We start from the raw sequence: 20,680 nt of genomic DNA, 5'->3' as shown, positions 1-20,680 counted from the left end.
ACACACACACACACACATATATATATATATAGATAGATAGATAGATAACCTCACTTAAATCCAACCACCACCTGTAAGTACAATTATTATAGCGTAAAGGATAATAATTATTATACAATTATTTCACTGAGAGTAAAGCAAGTATATTTATTATACTGAGGAAACTCAGGTTCAGAGAACATGACTGCTTTCCCAGGGTCACATGTACAGTAATTGCAGAGTCAATAATGGAAGCCTAGGTCTATCAGCTATGGAGAAGGAATGGGCAAACTATAGCCCACATGCCAAAACTATGGCTCTGTTTTACAAGTATAGTTTTATCGAAACATAACCGTACCCATTCATTTAATCATCATTTCTGACTGCTTTTGTGCTACAAGAGTAGAATTGAATAGTTGGATCAGAGACTTTGTGATACACAGAGCCTAAAGTATTTACTATCTGGTCCTTAGCAGAAAAAGTTGGCCAACTTCATCTCTAGAGCCTGAACTCTCAATCATTATGATCCATTCCCTCTCCTACTCTAGCTAATGTTAAGATTTTCAGTCAATTGCTATTATAGTGCATTTGAGGTTAAAGTACTAAGTTGTATCTCACTTGTCCAAGTTAATTCTCACTATTAACTTCATTTCTTTTTGCTGTTGTTGGTAAAAGGTTTTCATTTTTTATGTGCTAAATTTATTAAGGAATATTGATAAGCAATATATGAAAACTTGTGGTAGTAGTAGCTGATTTTAACTCTAGGATAAAGGCTGAAGCCCACAGCCCCTAGTGACTGGTGTTTGCTCTCCTAACTGTGACAGTTTAAGTGTCTCTTTTTTCACCCCTGGTTCAGATGGAAGAGAAGAATAGACAGTTACAAGAGCGTCTTGAGCTGGCTGAGCAAAAGTTGCAGCAAACTATGAGAAAAGCTGAGACCTTACCTGAAGTAGAGGCTGAACTGGCTCAGAGAATTGCAGCCCTGACAAAGGTACTACAATTAAACAACTGGTCAACCTAGATATATTAATACTTATAGAAATGACTAGTAATTAAGATGGAACCTATAAAGATTTTCTTTAGGCTTTATGGAGTTTATTTTATATTGGTCTGTTGTTTAGATGACTTTTTGTATTACATATATCTTATTTATGTTGAAATGAATGATTGATAAATGAATGTGATTATTTCTTTGCCTATTTAAACATTAGCAAAAATAAAGTTTCAAGTTCTTATAGCTAATTTTCCATGGTAATATTTGTACATAAGGATAATCACCAAATATAAAAACATAATGATATTTTTAACATGGATATACATGAGACATAATAATTTAGTAAGCTTAATATAAATTGTACAGTTTTTAAAATACAGGAAGTATCATAAGCAGTTGATTTCTTTCTGATTACAGTATGAAAAAACTTGTTAGAGGTTGAAAATTAGATTTGTAGAACTGTAAAATCTAAAGGTATTAAATACAGAAAATGATTTTGATAGTTGAAATTTCTTCTGAACCAATAAAATCAATAATATTCTGAAGAATGTTCAGAATTAGCTGCCCCATTACGGACATTAAATTCTGCAAATATTTGCTTATTTTAGAACTTAGCAACCATTATAATATTGTAAAGTGAAAGTGAAAGTTGCTCTGTCATGTCTGACTCTTTGCAACCCCATGGAATAGTCCATGGAATTCTCCAGGCCAGAATACTGAAGTGGGTAGCCTTTCCCTTTTCCTAGGGATCTTCCCAACCCAGGGATTGAACCCAGGTCTCCTGCATTGCAGGTGGATTCTTTATCAGCTGAGCCAGCAGGAAAGCCCAAATGACTATTCTTAACTTTCACAGTTAAATGGGAATGGCAATTGCTTCAAAGTGTATATGCATGTCACTAGAATAAAAGTCCAGATTTTGTCACTAAAAGCATGTTTGAATTTTAATATCAATTCAAAAATGTACACGTTTTAGATGTTTAAACATTGTTGGTGAAAAGTGAAAGTGTTAGTCACTCAGTCATGTCTTGCCTCTTTGCGACCCCATGGACTGTAGCCTGCCAAGCTCGTAGGTCATGGAAGCTTTTTTTCATGCCATTGTAGTAAATGGCTCAGATAGATATATGAACTGCAAATGATAAACTCTGGTATTAGTGATCATCCAAAACAACTGATGCAGCAAAGTAAAAGTAGGCACACATTGTTGCTTTCAGAAAAAGCAAGTGATTAGAAAGAAACAGTAAACTGATGCCTGTTCATTAAAATAGGGTAGTTAATCAGATAGTGAAAGGACAAACAGTTGACAAAGTAGAAAGTATTGGAATAGTTGGGTGTCTGTAGAGTTACTTGGAGAAGGCAATGGCACCCCACTCCAGTACTCTCGCCTGGAAAATCCCATGGGCGGAGGAGCCTGGTGGGCTGCAGTCCATGGGGTCGCTAAGAGTTGGACAGGACTGAGCGACTTCACTTTCACTTTTCACTTTCATGCATTGGAGAAGGAAATGGCAACCCACTCCAGTGTTCTTGCCTGGAGAATCTCAGGGACGGGGGAGCCTGATGGGCTGCCCTCTATGGGGTCGCATAGAGTCGGACACGACTGAAGCGGCTTAGCAGCAGCAGCAGCAGCAGAGTTACTGGACTAACTAGCTGAACAGAACTTTTGTCTGATTAGGGTGATACAATGTGGATCTATAGTCACAGATCAAAGTACCGTAAACCATTATGGCAGTTTCAGAAATGTATGCTTTCTAAAATAAATATAAACTTATTTAATTTGAGAAATATTTTTGAAATTATATAAAAAGTACAAAAAGATTAGTCATATTCTATTTTTTGGAAGCATATTTTAAATTACTGCAATATGGATTAAGATATGTGTATTAGGTTTTTCATCTGAGGAATATAAAGGATTTTTATAGTTATCTTGTTGAATTGAAATATTTTAATTTTGGACTCAGAGGGAGAGGGAGAGGATGGGATGATTTTGGAGAATGGCATTCTATCATGTATACTAACATGTAAGAATTGAATCGCCAGTCTATGTCTGACGCAGGATACAGCATGCTTGGGGCTGGTGCATGGGGATGACCCACAGAGATGTTATGGGAAGGGAGGTGGGAGGAGGGTTCTTGTTTGGGAACACATGTAAGAATTAAAGATTTTAAAATTAAAAAAAAAATAAGTAAAATAAATAAAAATAAAAAGTATTAAATTATAAAAAAAAAGAAATATTTTAGAAGGAGTTAGGCAAATGGTTAAATAATAAAAGTAACTTTTGTGATATTTTAGTATAAAATAGCCATCAATATTGTCTGAGTAAAATACAAGAAAGTCTAGAATCTCTCTCCCCAAAACACAACTTAAAATTCAGCAAATTTGCCCCAAAATAACCTCTAATTGATTGAGAATAAAGCATAATTTAAAACATAATACTTGTTAAATGAGGCTTTAATTAAATATCCCTAATAATCCTTAATTTAGAATTTAAAAATAAAGTATGTATCTCATCTGTCTTGCCCTCCATTTAATTGTATTGGAATCATATTTGATACCTATATTCATTTATGCACCCAAAGTATTTCCTCAGTTTACTCCTACCTAATAATACTTTACTAAAATTCTACTTCATCTAGACCTTTTGATTTCCTCCCTTTTGAGTAGTTTTCTCTCTCTTAAAATGTGTGAAGCTGCTAGAATTCACTCTGCTTGTGCTTTTTGCTATTTTCTCTACTGACTGGCTGTATATCAACACATTATTTCAGATATATAGTTTTTAGATGGCCATATTTAATTCATTATTCACGCTCCTCTGGTCCTGCGATTTTATTTTCAATGTACTCCCTCTGCTTGTAACCCTTTTATAACATTTGAAGATCAGTCTTCCAGTCTTTCATTTGCTCTCCCAAGTTTGATGGCTAAAATAATTTTTAAGCATTTTCTTATCTTCTGTTCTCAAGACCTAAAGGGACTGTCTCTAAAACCAGCTTTAGTTTTCATTGTTTCCATACCCGTTTGTTTTCAATACCTTACTATTATTGATCTCCGTACTCTTTTTCTACTTCATAATATTTTTGACTTCTCACTAATTTATGATGTATGCTTAATTTAAATCTAGACTCCCAATCCTATGTTTTGAATGATTTTATTAACAATCTTTCATATATTTTATTTGGTATATATGTATTTTTTCTTTTATTATCTGCTATGTATTTTTTCTTCTCTTTGGCCCTCCTCTTTTTAATTTTAATTCCTTCTCCATTTCCAAATATATTCACATTCTTCTCAAAAGTGTTTCTTCCTGTAATTTTTTCTAAAACTTTAGCTCATTTGAAAATTGTCTTGTCACATTAAAGAGTGAAACCAAGATAAGCCCTATATCCCATCAAGGAGTCATAAAATTGCACTGTTTTTGCATGACTCCAGTATTTACATCATTTCCTTAAATTGCAGTCTTCCTCAGGTTAACATGAACATAAATCAGTAGTGCTTGCACATTTATCCAATGCTTGTTTAGAGATGTCTGAATTTACCGTTTGGTTGATAAGACAATCTTTTCTTCTGCTGGTAGTGTATATGTATATATGTGTGTGCGTATGTGTAAAAATAGGTAACGAAAGCTCATTTAAGGCTTTCAGAAAGTCAAAAGTTTTCAATGCTGGTGGCTAGGGATAAAATGAAAAATTTGGCTTCAGTGAGTGAATACACAACTAATAAACATTTTAGGCTCCCAATGTTTTGATTTATGATGTTTACTTCTTTAATTAAAATGCATATTCCCTCAGCAAGGACATAATTCATCTTGAATTTCATAAGGTATTTCATCCATTTTTAGTACCAGTAAAAAGTATCAACAAAACATAGTGACTTAAACATGACAAAATTCTTGTTTAATCTCTGAAGTGAAGTTTCACAATGTTTGCTGTGTTTTTAGTAGTTAAGATGTAAACAGCTAGCAGATTTAAGGACCTTTGAAAGATATACTAACTCTACTTGTATATTGGAATGAACAGTTTTGCAAATAGAAATGTTCATACTTTGACTACCTTGAATCAATCACGACTAATTGTCATAACATTACTTGTTAAAATTTAATTTTGAGAGATTACAGATCTGTTTAAGAATTTAAAGTATATCATTTCAGTAATATTTTGACCAATATACAGTATTAATAATTGAATTATAAATTTTAAATAATATTATAAAATTGTTTTGTAGCATTTGAAGACTATGGTAGCATTCTGTGTTGCTTCTGGTTGGAGATTTGGGGAGAGAAATTGTTTATTTCTTCTTTCTTCATTACTTTGCCAATTTATGAAATAAGAATATCAGAAGGAAAATCTTACAAAATGTAAATGTTGAGTTATAATTCACATAAACCCATCAGTTAAATGTTATATGTTCATTTTATAGATTAAGTTGGAATTTGTTGCATAAAATAGTACATATGCATATGAACCAATACATGAATAGGTTACTATTTTTTTTCAGGTACTGCATGACATATTTATATATAGTCTCATATTTGCATAAAGTAAGTTTCTCTGATTTAGAATAAACTTATAAAATGTAATAGAATATGCTCTGGAGTTAAATGTTGTTTATGCTGACATAAGGTACTTTGGCTGTTGTGATTATTTAACTTGTCATTATGATTAAAATGTTGATGCAAGTTTACATGTAATCTGCGCATAACATACTAATACAATTCAGCTATCAGCAATGTCATGTGTTGAACACTCTGCATCTGTGGTTACCTGACATTCACCTCCAAGACACGTAACTAACCTTGTGACTGGACAAACATTCGCTCACAAAGGCATGGTGCCACCTTTTCACTTTAGGGGACTCTTTAGTTTCCATAGCAACATATCAATGCAGAATCCATTTTGGAGTGGCCCCTTGTGTCACTCTAAGTATTCTTGTCCTCACCACACTACTGTCGCTTTGGTAATTTGAGGACTTTTATCATTTCATTTAAAATGTCAAATTAAGGCTATGTCTAAGAGTAGATGCTAAGGTTTTACCCCTACAACCATAGGGTATATTCAGAGACCAGAAGTCATTTTGTAAGTTTGCCACAGTTGCTGAGGAAACTCAGTCCTGCTCGAATTGGAGAATACTCCAATTATTAATTAACCCCATAATAATTAACCCCATAGCTTAGCTTCTCTGTTTTCTACAGAGTTGGGTTTATGATAAATACTTTTCCAAATTTATTTCACCTGAGATCATTGCCTTGGCCTACCCCTCAACATTGAGGTACACTGTTTCCATTATTTTTAAGTAATATAACAAACCAAAACACAAAACTTTGACAGTGTATCAGAAACATATTCTAGTGTTTGGTTTCCCATAATTCCAACTATTACATGACTCTCTCAGAGTTGCTTTATTTCGTTCTGTAGTAATCTTCCATCGCCAGCCATCACTAACCTTTCATATCTTAGGTTGGTAGCTTTTTATTTGAGCATATCATTGTTTTTCACTTACAACCATCAACTGCATCATGTTCACCAAATATCAGTGTAGTTCTTTCCACATAAAATTCTATTAAAGTACTAAATTTGCTGTCACACTTTTCTTTTAAGCATTCTGTGCTATGTTCTGTTCAGTGTCAGTGTCTTTAGTTCTGATTTTTCAATTTTGTCCCTCTCCTTTTCCTTGACTTGTTAGTCTGATCCAACCTCTTCTACCTCATCTGATGATTATCAATATGTTATGGAAGCTAAACTACAAGAAATGATCTCCATACGTAGGAAGGTAGTCCTACTGGACTTTACTTTCTATTGCTAAATAGAATTCATCTAATTTTTTCTTTTCATTTCTAAAAATTTTGTTACTTTTTATTTATTGATAATCGACCATCTGTGCAGTTGAGTGCTTCAGGAGCTTAAGATTGGACAATGGCAGGTTTGTGTTCAAACCATGCACAGTCTGCATGTTACATTTGGCTGATCTCATTGCTCATAAATAACTCCAATGTTTTGCTGATGCTTGGATGTGACAGGCCTTTGTAGCTGACACATTTCAAGCAATGCTGTTCAGCTGCCTGTTGAAAGAAAGTTTATTTTTTGAAAACTACATTTGCAGTTGGTAGTAGCTTGCTTTACATTTTATTTCAGTTTATTTAGAGGAGAAGTCTTAACCACATCTTACGTGTCAGATGCATTCTTCATATTTCTTAACAGGCTGAAGAAAGACATGGAAACATTGAAGAACGGATGAGGCATCTCGAAGGTCAACTCGAAGAGAAAAATCAAGAACTTCAAAGAGTATGTATTTTAAAAGCCATCCCTCTCAAGCCTCAGTTTATGGATTTATACTCTACATATAAGAAATGAATGCCTTTCTTGATTGTTGGTTATATTTAAAATCATATGGATATGCCCTGTGCATTAAAAAAGAGCTTCTGCCAATTTAATCAAAACAGACATAAAATTAAATCCAATATTTAAACTAGAAAAAATATAAAAACAAACCCAAATAATTTTTAAATGATTCTTATGTTGAATTTATTTATTTGGATATAAGGCTAGGCAAAGAGAGAAAATGAATGAGGAGCACAACAAAAGATTATCTGATACTGTGGACAGACTTCTGACAGAATCCAATGAACGCTTACAGCTACATTTAAAGGAACGGATGGCTGCTCTAGAAGAGAAGGTAAAATGACCAACAGTAGAATCGCATGATTATTAGCTGTATTCTTATGATCATGCTTGTTTTCTGCTCTGCTGCAATCATAGTATTGGTCAGAGGATCCAGTTACTTTCTTTAATTTGAAAGGAGCCTGATACATCTTAAAAGTGAACAAATGGCTTCTATAAAAATATGTGAAATCAATTTTTAAGTGAATAAAAAAGTTACATGTTATATAATATGTGTAGCATGATCATATAGACAAATGTATTGAAATGTGATATGCTTTTGCAATGAAAGTATTTCATTTATTTCTCACCTGGTTTGCAAAAAAGATTAAGACAAAAAATAGTGTTTTAGATATGAACCATTCAAATGTTTCAAGTATCTGAATCTGCTACTAATCTAAAAGCCAAAATGTGAGTGAGTTTATATCACCAATAAAACCAGTGTCAATCTCACCACAGAATTTAGAAATGCAATGCTTGCAGCCATATTATTTCCAAAAACAGGCTTTTGTACAATCTGCATTTTCATTCACAATTTATATGTCTCATTAATAATTGGCAACTACCAGATCAACAAAAGTTATGTCAGCTGGTTGCCAGTTCCATGATGTAAAAAAGGTAGGGATTAAAACCCAGGTGGATAAATCATTTTGGAAATTTAGATTGAATGCCAATCACTACTTAAACTAGACATTTCCCCCTGCTCCATACATAAACCAAAACAGGAAAAATGTTTCAAGAAAAGTTAAAGAAATTTGATGAGTTTACCTATCAGGTCATAAGGCATACCTTCTTCCTATTCAGTTCCAAGTGCATACCAGTTACCAAACTCTTACTTTAATTTTACTCTATAAATGTAAAAAGAATGTATTATTGTAAATCATGCTTTATAATACTACAAGAAAAATATAAAGATTTTTAAAATAATAATACTCTTATGGCAAGGATTTTTTTAAAATCTGTCATGCAAGTTATTTATACATCATGTCATGTAACATTAATTTTTAAATAGCTAAATTTTATTTTTATTTAATAATTTAATCATTATTAGAAATTGTTCATTCTGTATATGAAATGAAGGTTCAGAAATTGAATCTCTAAAATATATGATCTTAAATTTTTCTTTCTTCAGGTAATAAAAATGAGTTCATCTGAATTCTTCTCTGTGACAGCTTTGGCTAATATTTTGCTTTTTATTCACTTTTTCTCATATAAAGAGTAAACTGATTATTTCAAATTTTAAAAATACTAAGAAGAGGTTGACAAAAATAGTTTAAAATTTAATAGTTATTTGTCAATCCAACTGTTACAAAATGATACTTCCCATTTGTATTATGTATTTCTAAAAATGTTCAAGTGTCTTGTTTAAAGATTCCATTCAAAGTTAGTTTCCATGGAAACCAAAAAAGTAAATGGTGCCAAGGAAGGAATCAAAGAAAATTCTTGAGTCATATAAAATTAATCTACACGTTGTGATTTTCTCTTTAGTTTATCAATTATTTATCTGTTCTTCTTTCCTTTTCTGTAGAATGTTTTAATTCAAGAATCAGAAACTTTCAGAAAGAATCTGGAAGAATCTTTACATGATAAGGTATTATGGAACCTTATATTTTGTCCACTTTTCTATTTCACAGTGGTGAATGTTTTTTTGTAAAATAAATTTGATAATAATTTTAGGATATCTTTTAAAATAGTTTAAATTTTATGTAATACATACAGAAAAGTATACATATAGAAAGAGAGCCTGATAAATTTTTACAAGCCAACACACTAAAAATCAGCATCCTGGAAGCCACCCGTTGTTAGCCTATAATCACTACTTTTATCGTAAAAGAGAATCACTATCTTGACTGCTAACAGAAAAACAAAAATTATTTTTACTTTTTTGAACTTTATATAAAAATGGATGCACTGATTTGTGTCTCGTTTGAGATTATTTTAGCTGAAATGTATTAAATAACTATTGTTCATAATAATTGTGATAAGTTACATCTTTGCGAACACAATCTTAGTTGTAAAGTATCTGAAAAAGTCTCAGAAGAAAAAGCACAAAGCAATGAATTGTAGAGTAACCGATGCCAAGTGCCAAATGAGGGAAATAGACAATAAGAACTTCAGGTAAGAGAGATCACCATACACTGATGCTCTAAAGAAGGTTTCAGAAAACTTTAGGGAAAGATAGGACTGTGGTGCAAATCTTCCATACACAGTACCTGTGCCTGATTGCAGGTGCTTAGAGTGGGGAGAGGATGAGTAGTTAGGTTTGAGATCTTAAATAATAATGGGCTTTTAAACAGTTTTACTGAAATCAGTTATTCTTATTGTAGAATACATGATAGACCAGACAGATTAGGACCAGATTATGAAATGTTAAAAGGTGTAATTGATAATGTATTTTCCTCCTTCCTTAGCATGTAAAATCCTTGTTAGCGATTTTGTCTTATTTTGTTCAGCATAGGTAAATGAAATAATACCAAATCACTGTCTTAATAAGTGACTTATTAAATGCATGCTCAACAAAAGATGAAAGGGATGGAAATAGAGACGGATGAGAGGGAGGGAAAGAGGGAGTAATAGAGGGAAGGAAGAAACAGATGGAAGAAAGGGATGAGGGAGAGAGGGAGAAAAAGAGATGCGGAAGGAAGGGACGGAAGATCTGACAACATATGACATTTGGAAGGTATTGGAAAAGGTGAGAGGATAAAGAGAAGGAACAATTGTACATCTAACCATATTGAATGCTACATATTATGATATTAATTTAAAAATAGCTGTTTTGTCCCACAGTCAGGATGTACATACTCTTATCCCCTGAATGACAGATGTATTAGAACAATTCAATTATGGTGCCTAGAAAATAGCATCTAATTCTTTCTGGAGTAGTTCAGAATGTCTACATGAAAGACGACATTTCGTCAAGCTCTTGAAGGCACATATGATCTTAACCAACAGAGAAGGGTAGGGAAAAGGACATACCTATGCAATAGCGTGGAGAAAAAACAAAGATGGTTGATTTGCTGAATCACCAGAAGTTTGCTGTGACTAGTATGTGTTTAAAGGATTAGAGTGTTACCAGATTGTGAAGTTTGGACTCGATCCTATTATGGAATGTTATATCATTCAAAGCTCTGTGTGCTCTGGCAAGATCCTCAGAGCCCACTCCCCAACCACCTACCTGAACCTTATAACTCCAGCAGTCTCCCCAGGCAATCAGCAATACAAATCATTCCATGCTTTACATCCCTGTTCATGTCAGTATCTGGAGGAAGCAAATCCCAGGTCATACGTCAATTCTGAATGCCATTCCATACAGCTGAACACATTTCCTAATCTAACCACATCTCCTATAACTTCTCAAATTTCCACTCAATTATCTATGACTCAAAGTCCATTATGGAGAAGGCGATGGCACCCCACTCCAGTACTCTTTTGCTTGGAAAATCCCATGGACAGAGGAGCCTGGTGGGCTGCAGTCCATGGGGTTGCTGAGAGTCGGACACGACTGAGCGACTTCCCTTGTGATTTTCACTTTCCTGCATTGGAGAAGAAAGTGGCAACCCACTCCAGTGTTCTTGCCTGGAGAATCCCACGGACAGAAGAGCCAGGTGGGCTGCCATCTGTGGGGTTGCACAGAGTCGGACACAACTGATGTGACTTGGCAGCAGCAGCAAAGTCAATCATGAGTAAAATCCTTCTTATACTCAACTTATTTTCTTCATGATCTTGATCTCTAAAGTTCCTAGGACCATCCTTGGATATCTTCTGTATGTTCAGTCCTTGATGAGTTCATGGATTTTAAATACCATTTGTAAATTGAGTACTTACAAATTTAGATCACCCACCGAGTCCTCTTTCCTGAAGGAGTTCATTTATTCATGAGCCCACTCACTATCTCTATTTGGACTCATGGTCATCTCAATCTTAACAAGTAATGCCCTCAATTCCTAAAATACCACTACCAACTAACCTAATCAACACCCAGCAGTCATGTCAGCAGATCACAACTTCTTCCCCCTAATTATTCAGGTTTAAAATCTTGGAGCTATTCTTGACCTCTTTCTTTATCCACACCCCTTAGCCAGTTCAATAGCAAATTTTCTCAGTTCTATCTTCAAAATGCATCCAATATCCTTGCCGTTCTCTTCTGACACCATGGTCATCCAAGCCATAACCCTCTTGCCTGTTTTTGGAAGAGTAGTAATAATTTATTTCTTACCTGCCTTTCAGTCCCATTCATCAGTTCACCTCAGAGCCATCAAAATCATCAGGTCACTTCTCTACTCAAAAATCCCCATATATTTAGAAAGATTTAGGATTAGTGAGTACTAGGGAATGTGGGTAAAACTGTATTAATTTCTGCTGTCACATTTTCATCTCAAGGGGAAAGTCAGGCATTTTTTGCTGTCATATCTAACCATACTTAGTAAAAATATATTGATTATTTTTCCATTTGAGAAAGTTATTAAGCTTAGTAGTTGGTTTATCATAACTGAATGTTGGTATTATTGGTATATGCCTATCATCTTAGTAACACCTCTTTGATTTTTAGGAAAGGTTAGCAGAAGAAATTGAAAAGCTGAGATCTGAACTTGACCAGTTGAAAATGAGAACTGGCTCTTTAATTGAACCCACAATATCAAGGTAACATTAAATTAAAAGCTTATCTATAGGTCACCAAAAATCAATGTGAATTTTCTTATGGGTTTTGTATCTCCTCAAACAAAATAACTAAGTGCCGTCTGTTGGGCAGCAGGCATTGCCCTATTTTGATTCCTTACTGATTTATAGTTTCTATGCTCCAAAATAATTCTCTAATTTAGTAATTCTTTCCTCAAACATGCAACAAAATATAAATCTTTACCTTTTGTATTTTTCATTTAATATATATATATATATATAGAAATATATGTCTTCTTCTATATTATAAACCATACATTAAGAAGTGGAGCTACAGATACAGAGATTACATGTTTTTCTAGGAAGAGGCATCGGTCATTTTCTCTACATGCAGAAATGTTTTTAGTGTTTCCTGTTACTGAAGAAGCATCCTTGGTTATGATTACTTAGATTTACTCTGATCTGTTTTGTCAAGGCAAAAGAGGGAAAGAGAAATACATTTAAAAATTTTCAAGTAAATTTATTTGTACTCAGCTGCTTTGAGTCAATACCTCATCTTTAAAAAAATAAAGCAAAGAGATGTTTATTTACTATGTAGATAGATACATATCTAAGTTGATAACAAGCATTTATTTGTTAAACACAGTATCAGCTATTTGAAACTTTTGACCACCACAGACTTCTATTATGAAAGTGCATTTTTTTTTTTGGTCTTAAGCTTATCCTAAGAATGTTAGCTCCACAAGCGTTGGAGTTTTTTGCCTGTTTTGAGTACTATAATTTCAGCACCCCAAAAAAATATATATATTAGACTCTCAATAGATATTGTTGAAGAAATGCATATCTAGTAAAGCATTTTTCAAGCATTCAAGTGAAAAATCCAAATTTAAAAAAATCCTAAAAGTACTTATATTCTCTTCAATGTGAGTATTAATAAAAACAAAATTCAGAATTTTGAATTCAATTTAATATAAGAAACACAGTTCTACAGGTGTAAATACACCCAAGGAACTTTTAGATATGTAGATCTTTGATTTTGAAAATAATATTTATTTTTCTAATGTTTTCTTATGATTTGTGTATCTGCACTTGTTATTGATTCAGTGATATACATGGTGATGATGATGATGGTAAAGATGAAAGAAAATGCCAACAGAGTAAATACACAGAACTAGCATTATTCAATCAACAGATGTATATTTTATTAGAACCAAATGGCCATTTCATTGTCTTTTTTACCTTCAGTCTCAGAAATACAGAGTTGTAAAAGTGCTATCTAAAAGTTTATCACTGTAGTGAGTCATCATGGCAGCCTAACAATGTGACATTTATTGACAATGAAGAATCATCAGGGAAGCCTCGGAACTACATGCTGCTGCTGTTGCTGCTAAGTCGCATCAGTCGTGTCCGACTCTGTGCGACCCCATAGATGGCAGCCCACCAGGCTCCCCTGTCCCTGAGATTCTCCAGGCAAGAACACTGGAGTGGGTTGCCATTTCCTTCTCCAATGCATGAAAGTGAAAAGTGAAAGTGAAGTCTCTCAGTCGTGTCCAACTCTTAGCGACCCCATGGACTGCAGCCTACCAGGCTCCTCCATCCCTTGCCTGGGATTTTCCAGGCAAGAGTACTGGAGTGGGGTGCCATTGCCTTCTCCTGGGAACTGCATGGGGAACAACTATTCTTTGGTACAACAGGTTGTAGTGGAAACACTAGACTAAAAATAACTAAGTTGACGTTCCTAGGTCTTAGGCATATAGTAACAAAATAACTGTTTGACTTCGGAAAACTCTTTTTTCCTTAATAAATTTAAATTAATTTCATATAAAATAACAGTTTATGACAAGTTTACTTTGCAGATGAGACAAGTGAGAAAAGGGTGTTTTGTAAACAGTAAATCAACTCACAAATATAAAGTATTATAGGAATTATTAGAACAGCTAATTTATAATAAGTTAAGAGACAACTGAAACTTTATTAAACAAATTATTTCTTGAACAATCATATTCTGAGTGCACACAATTGAAAAAGAAATAAAGAAACCAAAGTACATGAGAACTTCATCTACTAGGTTTTGATTTTACAGGTGGGGAAGTAGGAAGAGACGAGCTAGAGTGAGTGAGACAGTGACTAATATCCTCTACTAATATATTGTTTTGAAAATAATGTTCAGTTTTCTAATGTTTTATTATGATTTATATATCTGAACTGAAGTTACTAATTCAGTGATATATATGGTGACGATGATGATAAGAAAGAAAAATGAGTTCCAAAGTGACTGGAAAAGGCCTCATTTGGCTCATCTCTGGAGAAAGGTTAGGATCTGGATAATTGCAGAGGACAATGAAGGACATTCCAGGAAGCAGAAGAGTGAGCAACAGGTTTTCTCCAAGAAAATTCATACCTACTTGTCTGCGCAAGTTCCTGTATGAGATTGTATTCAAGAGTCCCAGGAGATCCTGGAGGGGAAACCACATGGTTCCTTGTTTAAGGGAACCAGGGGCTGTGTTGTAACTTACATCTGCAAATGCCTTTCAAAATATTGTACACCAAAAAGAATTTTTAAATTGAAATATGTGGAAATACTGCCTCTGACAGATCAGCATTGAATAAAAGGAGAGAGGTGAGGAGCAACTGCTTCAAATAAGGTGTAAGCAATTTCCTACAATTAGTGTTGCTTCCGGTCTTTTGTTCCTTCAAGATAACTTAAGTGCTTTCTCCTTGTGAGATGTTGTGACATTGGAGACATAGTGGTGATGGCAGTGAAGAATACATGTTCCAGATGGAAAATGCACAAATACGAATTTGAGGATTACAGGGCTTCCCTGTTGGCTCAGACAAATAGCCTGCCTGCAATGCAGGAGACCTGGTCAGGAAGATCCCCTGGAGAAGGGAATGGCTACCCACTCCAGTATTCTTACCTGGAAAATTTCACGAATAGAGGAACCTGGCAGGCTACAGTCCATGGACTCTCTGTGAGCTGGACACAACTGAGCAACTAACACATTCACATTCACACAAGGAATTCACATTCATACAGGGAATCCCAGGAGCTAGAGTAGTATATGACGTTGAGACTTTTAAGCCTCAGCTTAAATGGAAACTTAAGAAATAGTAATCACATAAGTGTGTGAAGAGACAGAAAGAACAGCATGTTCAAACGCTTGAAGCAAAAGAAAGTATGAGTTTGAGAGTAAATGGAAATGAAACTGGGAAGTAGAAGCCCAGGTAGAGGGCCTTGTAAGAACAATGAAGGGTTTTGAGGAGGACATCAATGGGACCAGATCTGTGTTTGTTTAATGTTTTTATTGACTGGAATTGAGAGATAATAAGAAAACAATACTCCTAGCATGATGAGTTATAATTTTAGAAACTCTAGTGCCCAAAGAGACATTACCCTAAGCAGTCACAGACTAATAAACGTCCTTAGACAGGGAATACGCTGACCTGGACAGTTTGGACTATATTATTAGTATAATCAATTGTATTCATTTCTTGTCTTACCAGATATTCATGAAGTTCTTATTATATTCTAGAAATATCTCCTTGAACACACAATGGTGACTAAAATCTGATCTTTGTCTTGATAAAACTTATATCCTCTGCTATAAATAAAGACTGACAGTTGTGCCATTTAATGGCTATGGCCTGATTGACTAGTTTTTAATATATAACTGATTCATAATAAAGCCATTTTGCATGATTAAGCCTCAAGTTTGCTGCTATAAAAACAATAGCTGTCATCTATGTGGAGGATGATTCCTTACTTCATCTGTTTTAACATCCAACTGGGCTAAACAAGAACCTGCATCAATTAAGTCAGTGTCTTCTACTTCTTCAAAAACCCAGGACTCACCGAACCTTTTATAGTCTTGCCAAGTATTTGGAGATGTTTGTTTTTGTCCGCGAAGAGAACTGAGGGTAAGAGCATAGTAGATCAACAGAAGCACTAACTTCAAGAGAAAATAGCTTTAAGAATATTTCCTACTGATGATGGATCATTTTCTATGACAGCATGTTGCATTTGTTATTATCATCATTACTGTAGCTGTAAACAATTTTATATAAATCCATATATAAATAATATACTTGGAGAAACCTTTAGTGCACTTCAATTACAATGTACTTTATTTTCATGTTTATTGAAACTAGTCTGATGATATTTTCCAATTAGAATTTTCAAAGTGTTTTATCTCTAAGCAGATTTCAGAATTGAATGTGCTTATTAAAAGATTCTTCCTTAACATTTTTGGAACAATATCTTATCCTAACCTGAAAAACTGTTCTGGTGGACTATCCTATTTTATTTAAAAAAAAAAATTATTAACCTTAGGTCAATCTGATTTTAAGTATTTTGTTAATTTCCTATATTGAAAAATAAAAGTGGAAAATAGATAATGCTGTGACTCAAACAGTTTACTCATTTTTCTCTTAGGTTAATGAAGAATATTTAAAACAAACACAGTGATAAATAAAATGTATTGGATTATCCACTAAATAGCTCAAAATAAAACAGAGTTGTCAGAATGTAAGCCAATGGATTTTGGTTGTCAATCTTAACATGTTTCAATCGACTAAGGAGTTTGAAAATGATAATGAATGACCAGAAAGGCTTTTTTAATATTCTAAAATGAACCTGAGACTGGAATTTATGACGTAAGCCTCTGAAGAGACCTCTCGGATTTATAACATATTTCCTTCCCCCTTGAGGGTTTGAGTTTTGTTGCCAGTTAAGTGGTGGATGGTGACTTGCTGATAAGTTTTCCTCATTTCCAGAACTCACCTAGACACCTCAGCCGAGCTGCGGTATTCTGTTGGGTCCCTAGTGGACAGCCAGTCTGATTACAGAGCCGCTAAAGTCATAAGAAGACCAAGGAGAGGCCGCATGGGTGCGAGGAGAGACGAGACCAAGGTTAAACTTTTGATTTCAAGTCTTTGATGGTTTAAGTAAATGCACTCTTCCATTTTGGATAGTATTTTTATACTGAAAGCATTCATTTTTATTAGTTTCAGGTGTGATATAGGAAAGATTTTTTTTTTTTTTTTAACTATAGCTAACATAAAACCCCTGTGCATGTGCTAAGTTACTTTAGTCATGTCTGACTCTTTATGACCCTATGGACGACAGCCCACCAGGCTGTTCTGTTCGTGGGACTCCCCAGGCAAGAATCCCCTTCTCCAGGGGGATCTTCTCGACCCAGGGATCGAACTCGCATCTCTCATATCTCCTGCTTTGACAGGCAGGTTCTTTACCACTAGCGCCACCTGGGAAGTCCAACATAAAACACCTGCTGCTGCTGCTGCTGAGTCTCTTCAGTCGTGTCCGACTCTGTGTGATCCCATAGATGGCAGCCCACCAGGCTCCCCAGTCCCTGGGATTCTCCAGGCAGGAACACTGGAGTGGGCTGCCATTTCCTTCTGCAGTGCATGAAAGTGAAAAGTGAAAGGGAAGTCGCTCAGTCGTGTCCGACTCTTTGCGACCCCACGGACTGCAGCCTACCAGGCTCCTCTGTCCATGGGATTTTCCAGGCAGGAGTACTGGAGTGGGGTGCCATTGCCTTCTCCGCATAAAGCACCTACTAGGTACCAAAAGTTGAACTAAGCATGTGTCAAGTATTTATTCATGTAACCTTGTAAATTGAGTACTATTTTATACTAATTTCATGTATGAAAAAAACTGAAGCTCAGGAATTTTATGTGTCCTGATACGAGTCTAAACTTGTGTCTGTGTTTGAGTGATTTCAAATTATGCCATGTGGCCAAAAATGGGCTTTGGGGAAATATCACTTTTGTAGTCCCCCCCCAAATCATTTTACATCCTCACAAAAATGAAAACCTACTTGTAAATAGCAGGAAGTCTAGGACTGCTCTCTTTCTTTCAGCCCTCTCCTGCCTTCACGTCATAGCCTGAAAAGCACTGATCTCTTGGTCAGTTACTCATATGGAGGACTTATTGTATTAATTTTAAAAACATAGTCATGTAAATTGATGTGCCTTGGACTTAAAAAAATCCATGAGGCATTTAAACAACCAGAGCAGTGGAGATTAAATTAAATCTTTGCAATGTTTTTATTAATACTTTGTTAGAATACAGGAGAAAGAATTCCTGTATAATTTATTGTGTGGTAATATTTCTACCCTCAGTCTAATTATTAATAGTATAAGAAATGGAAATGCTTAAGTACTAGTGAATAGAGATTGTTACATTTACAAAAAGTGAAAACATGGGAAACATAGATGCTTTAAAATAAGTACTACCTTGAACTGAGGTTGAACTAGAAATCATGCAGAAGTTTTACATTTTTATTCCTATTAAAATATTGATATTTATGCTGAAATTAGTACCTTCCATGACTTAAGTATCAAGGAACTATTTTATTGACATGATAAATAAAATGTTTTTAATCAATTCTGCTTTTGCCAAGGTAGCTATAAAAGCATGTGTGTTTTTGGTTTTTATTTTCAAAATAGTGCTTTGAAAATGAGCAAGATGAAACATACTGTAATTTTTCCTTTACCTTCCAGGTGAAATCTCTTGGAGATCATGAGTGGAATAGAACTCAACAAATTGGAGTGCTAAGCAGCCACCCTTTTGAAAGTGACACAGAGATGTCTGACATTGATGATGACGATAGAGAAACAATTTTCAGCTCAATGGATCTTCTCTCTCCAAGTGGCCATTCTGATGCCCAGACACTGGCCATGATGCTTCAGGAACAACTGGATGCGATCAACAAGGAAATCAGGTGATTCAATGATTTCTGATGGTCTCAAGGAATTGGAAGACCTTGATTCTAAAATTGTGATCATCAGTGAAATCAGAAGCACTGGCATCCAGATACTCAGACCTACCAAATTATAATGTGCAGTTTCACAGTTTCCCAGGATAAAGTTAGGACAGCTTTTATAAGAAACATATGTGAAAAATGCAGATTACTGATATTCAGTTCAGTTCAGTTCAGTCGCCCAGTCATGTCTGACTCTTTGCGACCCCATGAATTGCAACATGCCAGGCCTCCCTGTCCATCACCAACTCCCGGAGTTCAGTCAAACTCACGTCCATCGAGTCAGTGATGCCATCCAGCCATCTCATCCTCGGTTGTCTCCTTCTCCTCCTGCCCCCAATCCCTCTCAGCATCAGAGTGTTTTCCAATGAGTCAACTCTTCGCATGAGGTGGCCAAAGTACTGGAGTTTCAGCTTTAGCATCATTCCTTCCAAAGAACAACCAGGACTGATTTCCTTTAGAATGGACTGGTTGGATCTCCTTGCAGTCAGTGATACTAGAGCAATATAAATGAATGAGGTAAAGGTGAAATCTTCGATGAATTTTCCAAATGAATTGAATATCTGAGTAGCACTGGATCTTTAGCTTGATTAAACTTCAACCTATCTCTTACTCAACTGCTGCTGCTGCTGCTGCTAAGTCACTTCAGTCGTGTCCGACTCTGTGCGACCCCATAGACGGCAGCCCACGAGGCTAGTTCCTCTAATTTGATTTTCCTTTACAATTAATAGAATGCCTAGAGTTTAAATGGCAACCCACTCCAGTGTTCTTGCCTGGAGAATCCCAGGGATGGCGGAGCCTCGTGGGCTGCTGTCTATGGAGTTGCACAGACTGAAGTGACTTCGCAGTAGCAGAGTTTAAAACTGTATTTTTTAAATTAGCAAAACCGTATCACCTCTCATCAGGTTTTTCTGGAGTCATGTATGGCCAATCATTTTAAAGTATAAAATTTCTTTTTTTTTGAAGAGGAGGCAATTTTTCCATTGGAATGTGTTTAAACATTGTTAGTGTTGTACTATGTTACTTTATTAAAACTTGCTTTGGGATTCTGATCTTTGGGTGAAGTTGAAAGGCACCATGAAAATAAACTTCAGAGTAACAGAATTCATATTCTTTCTGTATGTGAGATATTATAATTAGGAGTAATTATATTGCCAGTAGAAATATCAATAACCTCAGATATGCAGATGACACCACCCTTATGGCAGAAAGGGAAGAGGAACTAAAAAGCCTCTTGATGAAAGTGAAAGAGGAGAGTGAAAAAGTTGGCTTAAAGCTCAACATTCAGAAAACCAAGATCATGGCATCCGGCCCCATCACTTCATGGCAAATAGATGGGGAAACAGTGTCAGACTTAATTTTGGGGGGCTCCAAAATCACTGCAGATGGTGATTGCACCCATGAAATTGAAAGACGCTTACTCCTTGAAAGAAAAGTTATGACCAACCTAGATAGCATATTCAAAAGCAGAGACATTACTTTGCCGACTAAGGTCTGTGTAGTCAAGGCTATGGTTTTTCCTGTGGTCATGTATGGATGTGAGAGTTGGACTGTGAAGAAGGCTGAGCACCAAAGAATTGATGCTTTTGAATTGTGGTGTTGGAGAAAATTCCCTTGTATAGATTCAGCTTAAATAGGATCTTTGCCACAACCCCACTAAAATT

The 20,680-nt window shown here is 35.1% G+C and overlaps 1 protein-coding gene across 7 annotated transcripts in view; it reads left to right on the top strand.

Moving 5' to 3' along the window:
- Nucleotides 1-20,680, top strand: part of PPFIA2 (PTPRF interacting protein alpha 2) — a 506,769-nt gene that overhangs the window by 394,599 nt on the left and 91,490 nt on the right. For all 7 annotated transcript variants that reach the window (XM_068972181.1, XM_068972177.1, XM_068972176.1 and 4 more), the window contains 7 exons: nt 836-970; nt 7,159-7,242; nt 7,502-7,633; nt 9,146-9,208; nt 12,167-12,258; nt 17,008-17,143; nt 18,757-18,977. In XM_068972181.1, coding sequence (XP_068828282.1) covers nt 836-970; nt 7,159-7,242; nt 7,502-7,633; nt 9,146-9,208; nt 12,167-12,258; nt 17,008-17,143; nt 18,757-18,977 — 863 coding nt within the window. The remainder of the gene's footprint in view (nt 1-835; nt 971-7,158; nt 7,243-7,501; nt 7,634-9,145; nt 9,209-12,166; nt 12,259-17,007; nt 17,144-18,756; nt 18,978-20,680) is intronic.

Source organism: Capricornis sumatraensis, chromosome 4 (assembly GCF_032405125.1).
Source record: "Capricornis sumatraensis isolate serow.1 chromosome 4, serow.2, whole genome shotgun sequence".
NCBI lineage: Eukaryota > Metazoa > Chordata > Mammalia > Artiodactyla > Bovidae > Capricornis > Capricornis sumatraensis.
The sequence above is the reverse complement of the archived record's forward strand: the minus strand, read 5'-3'. Positions and strand labels throughout refer to the sequence as shown.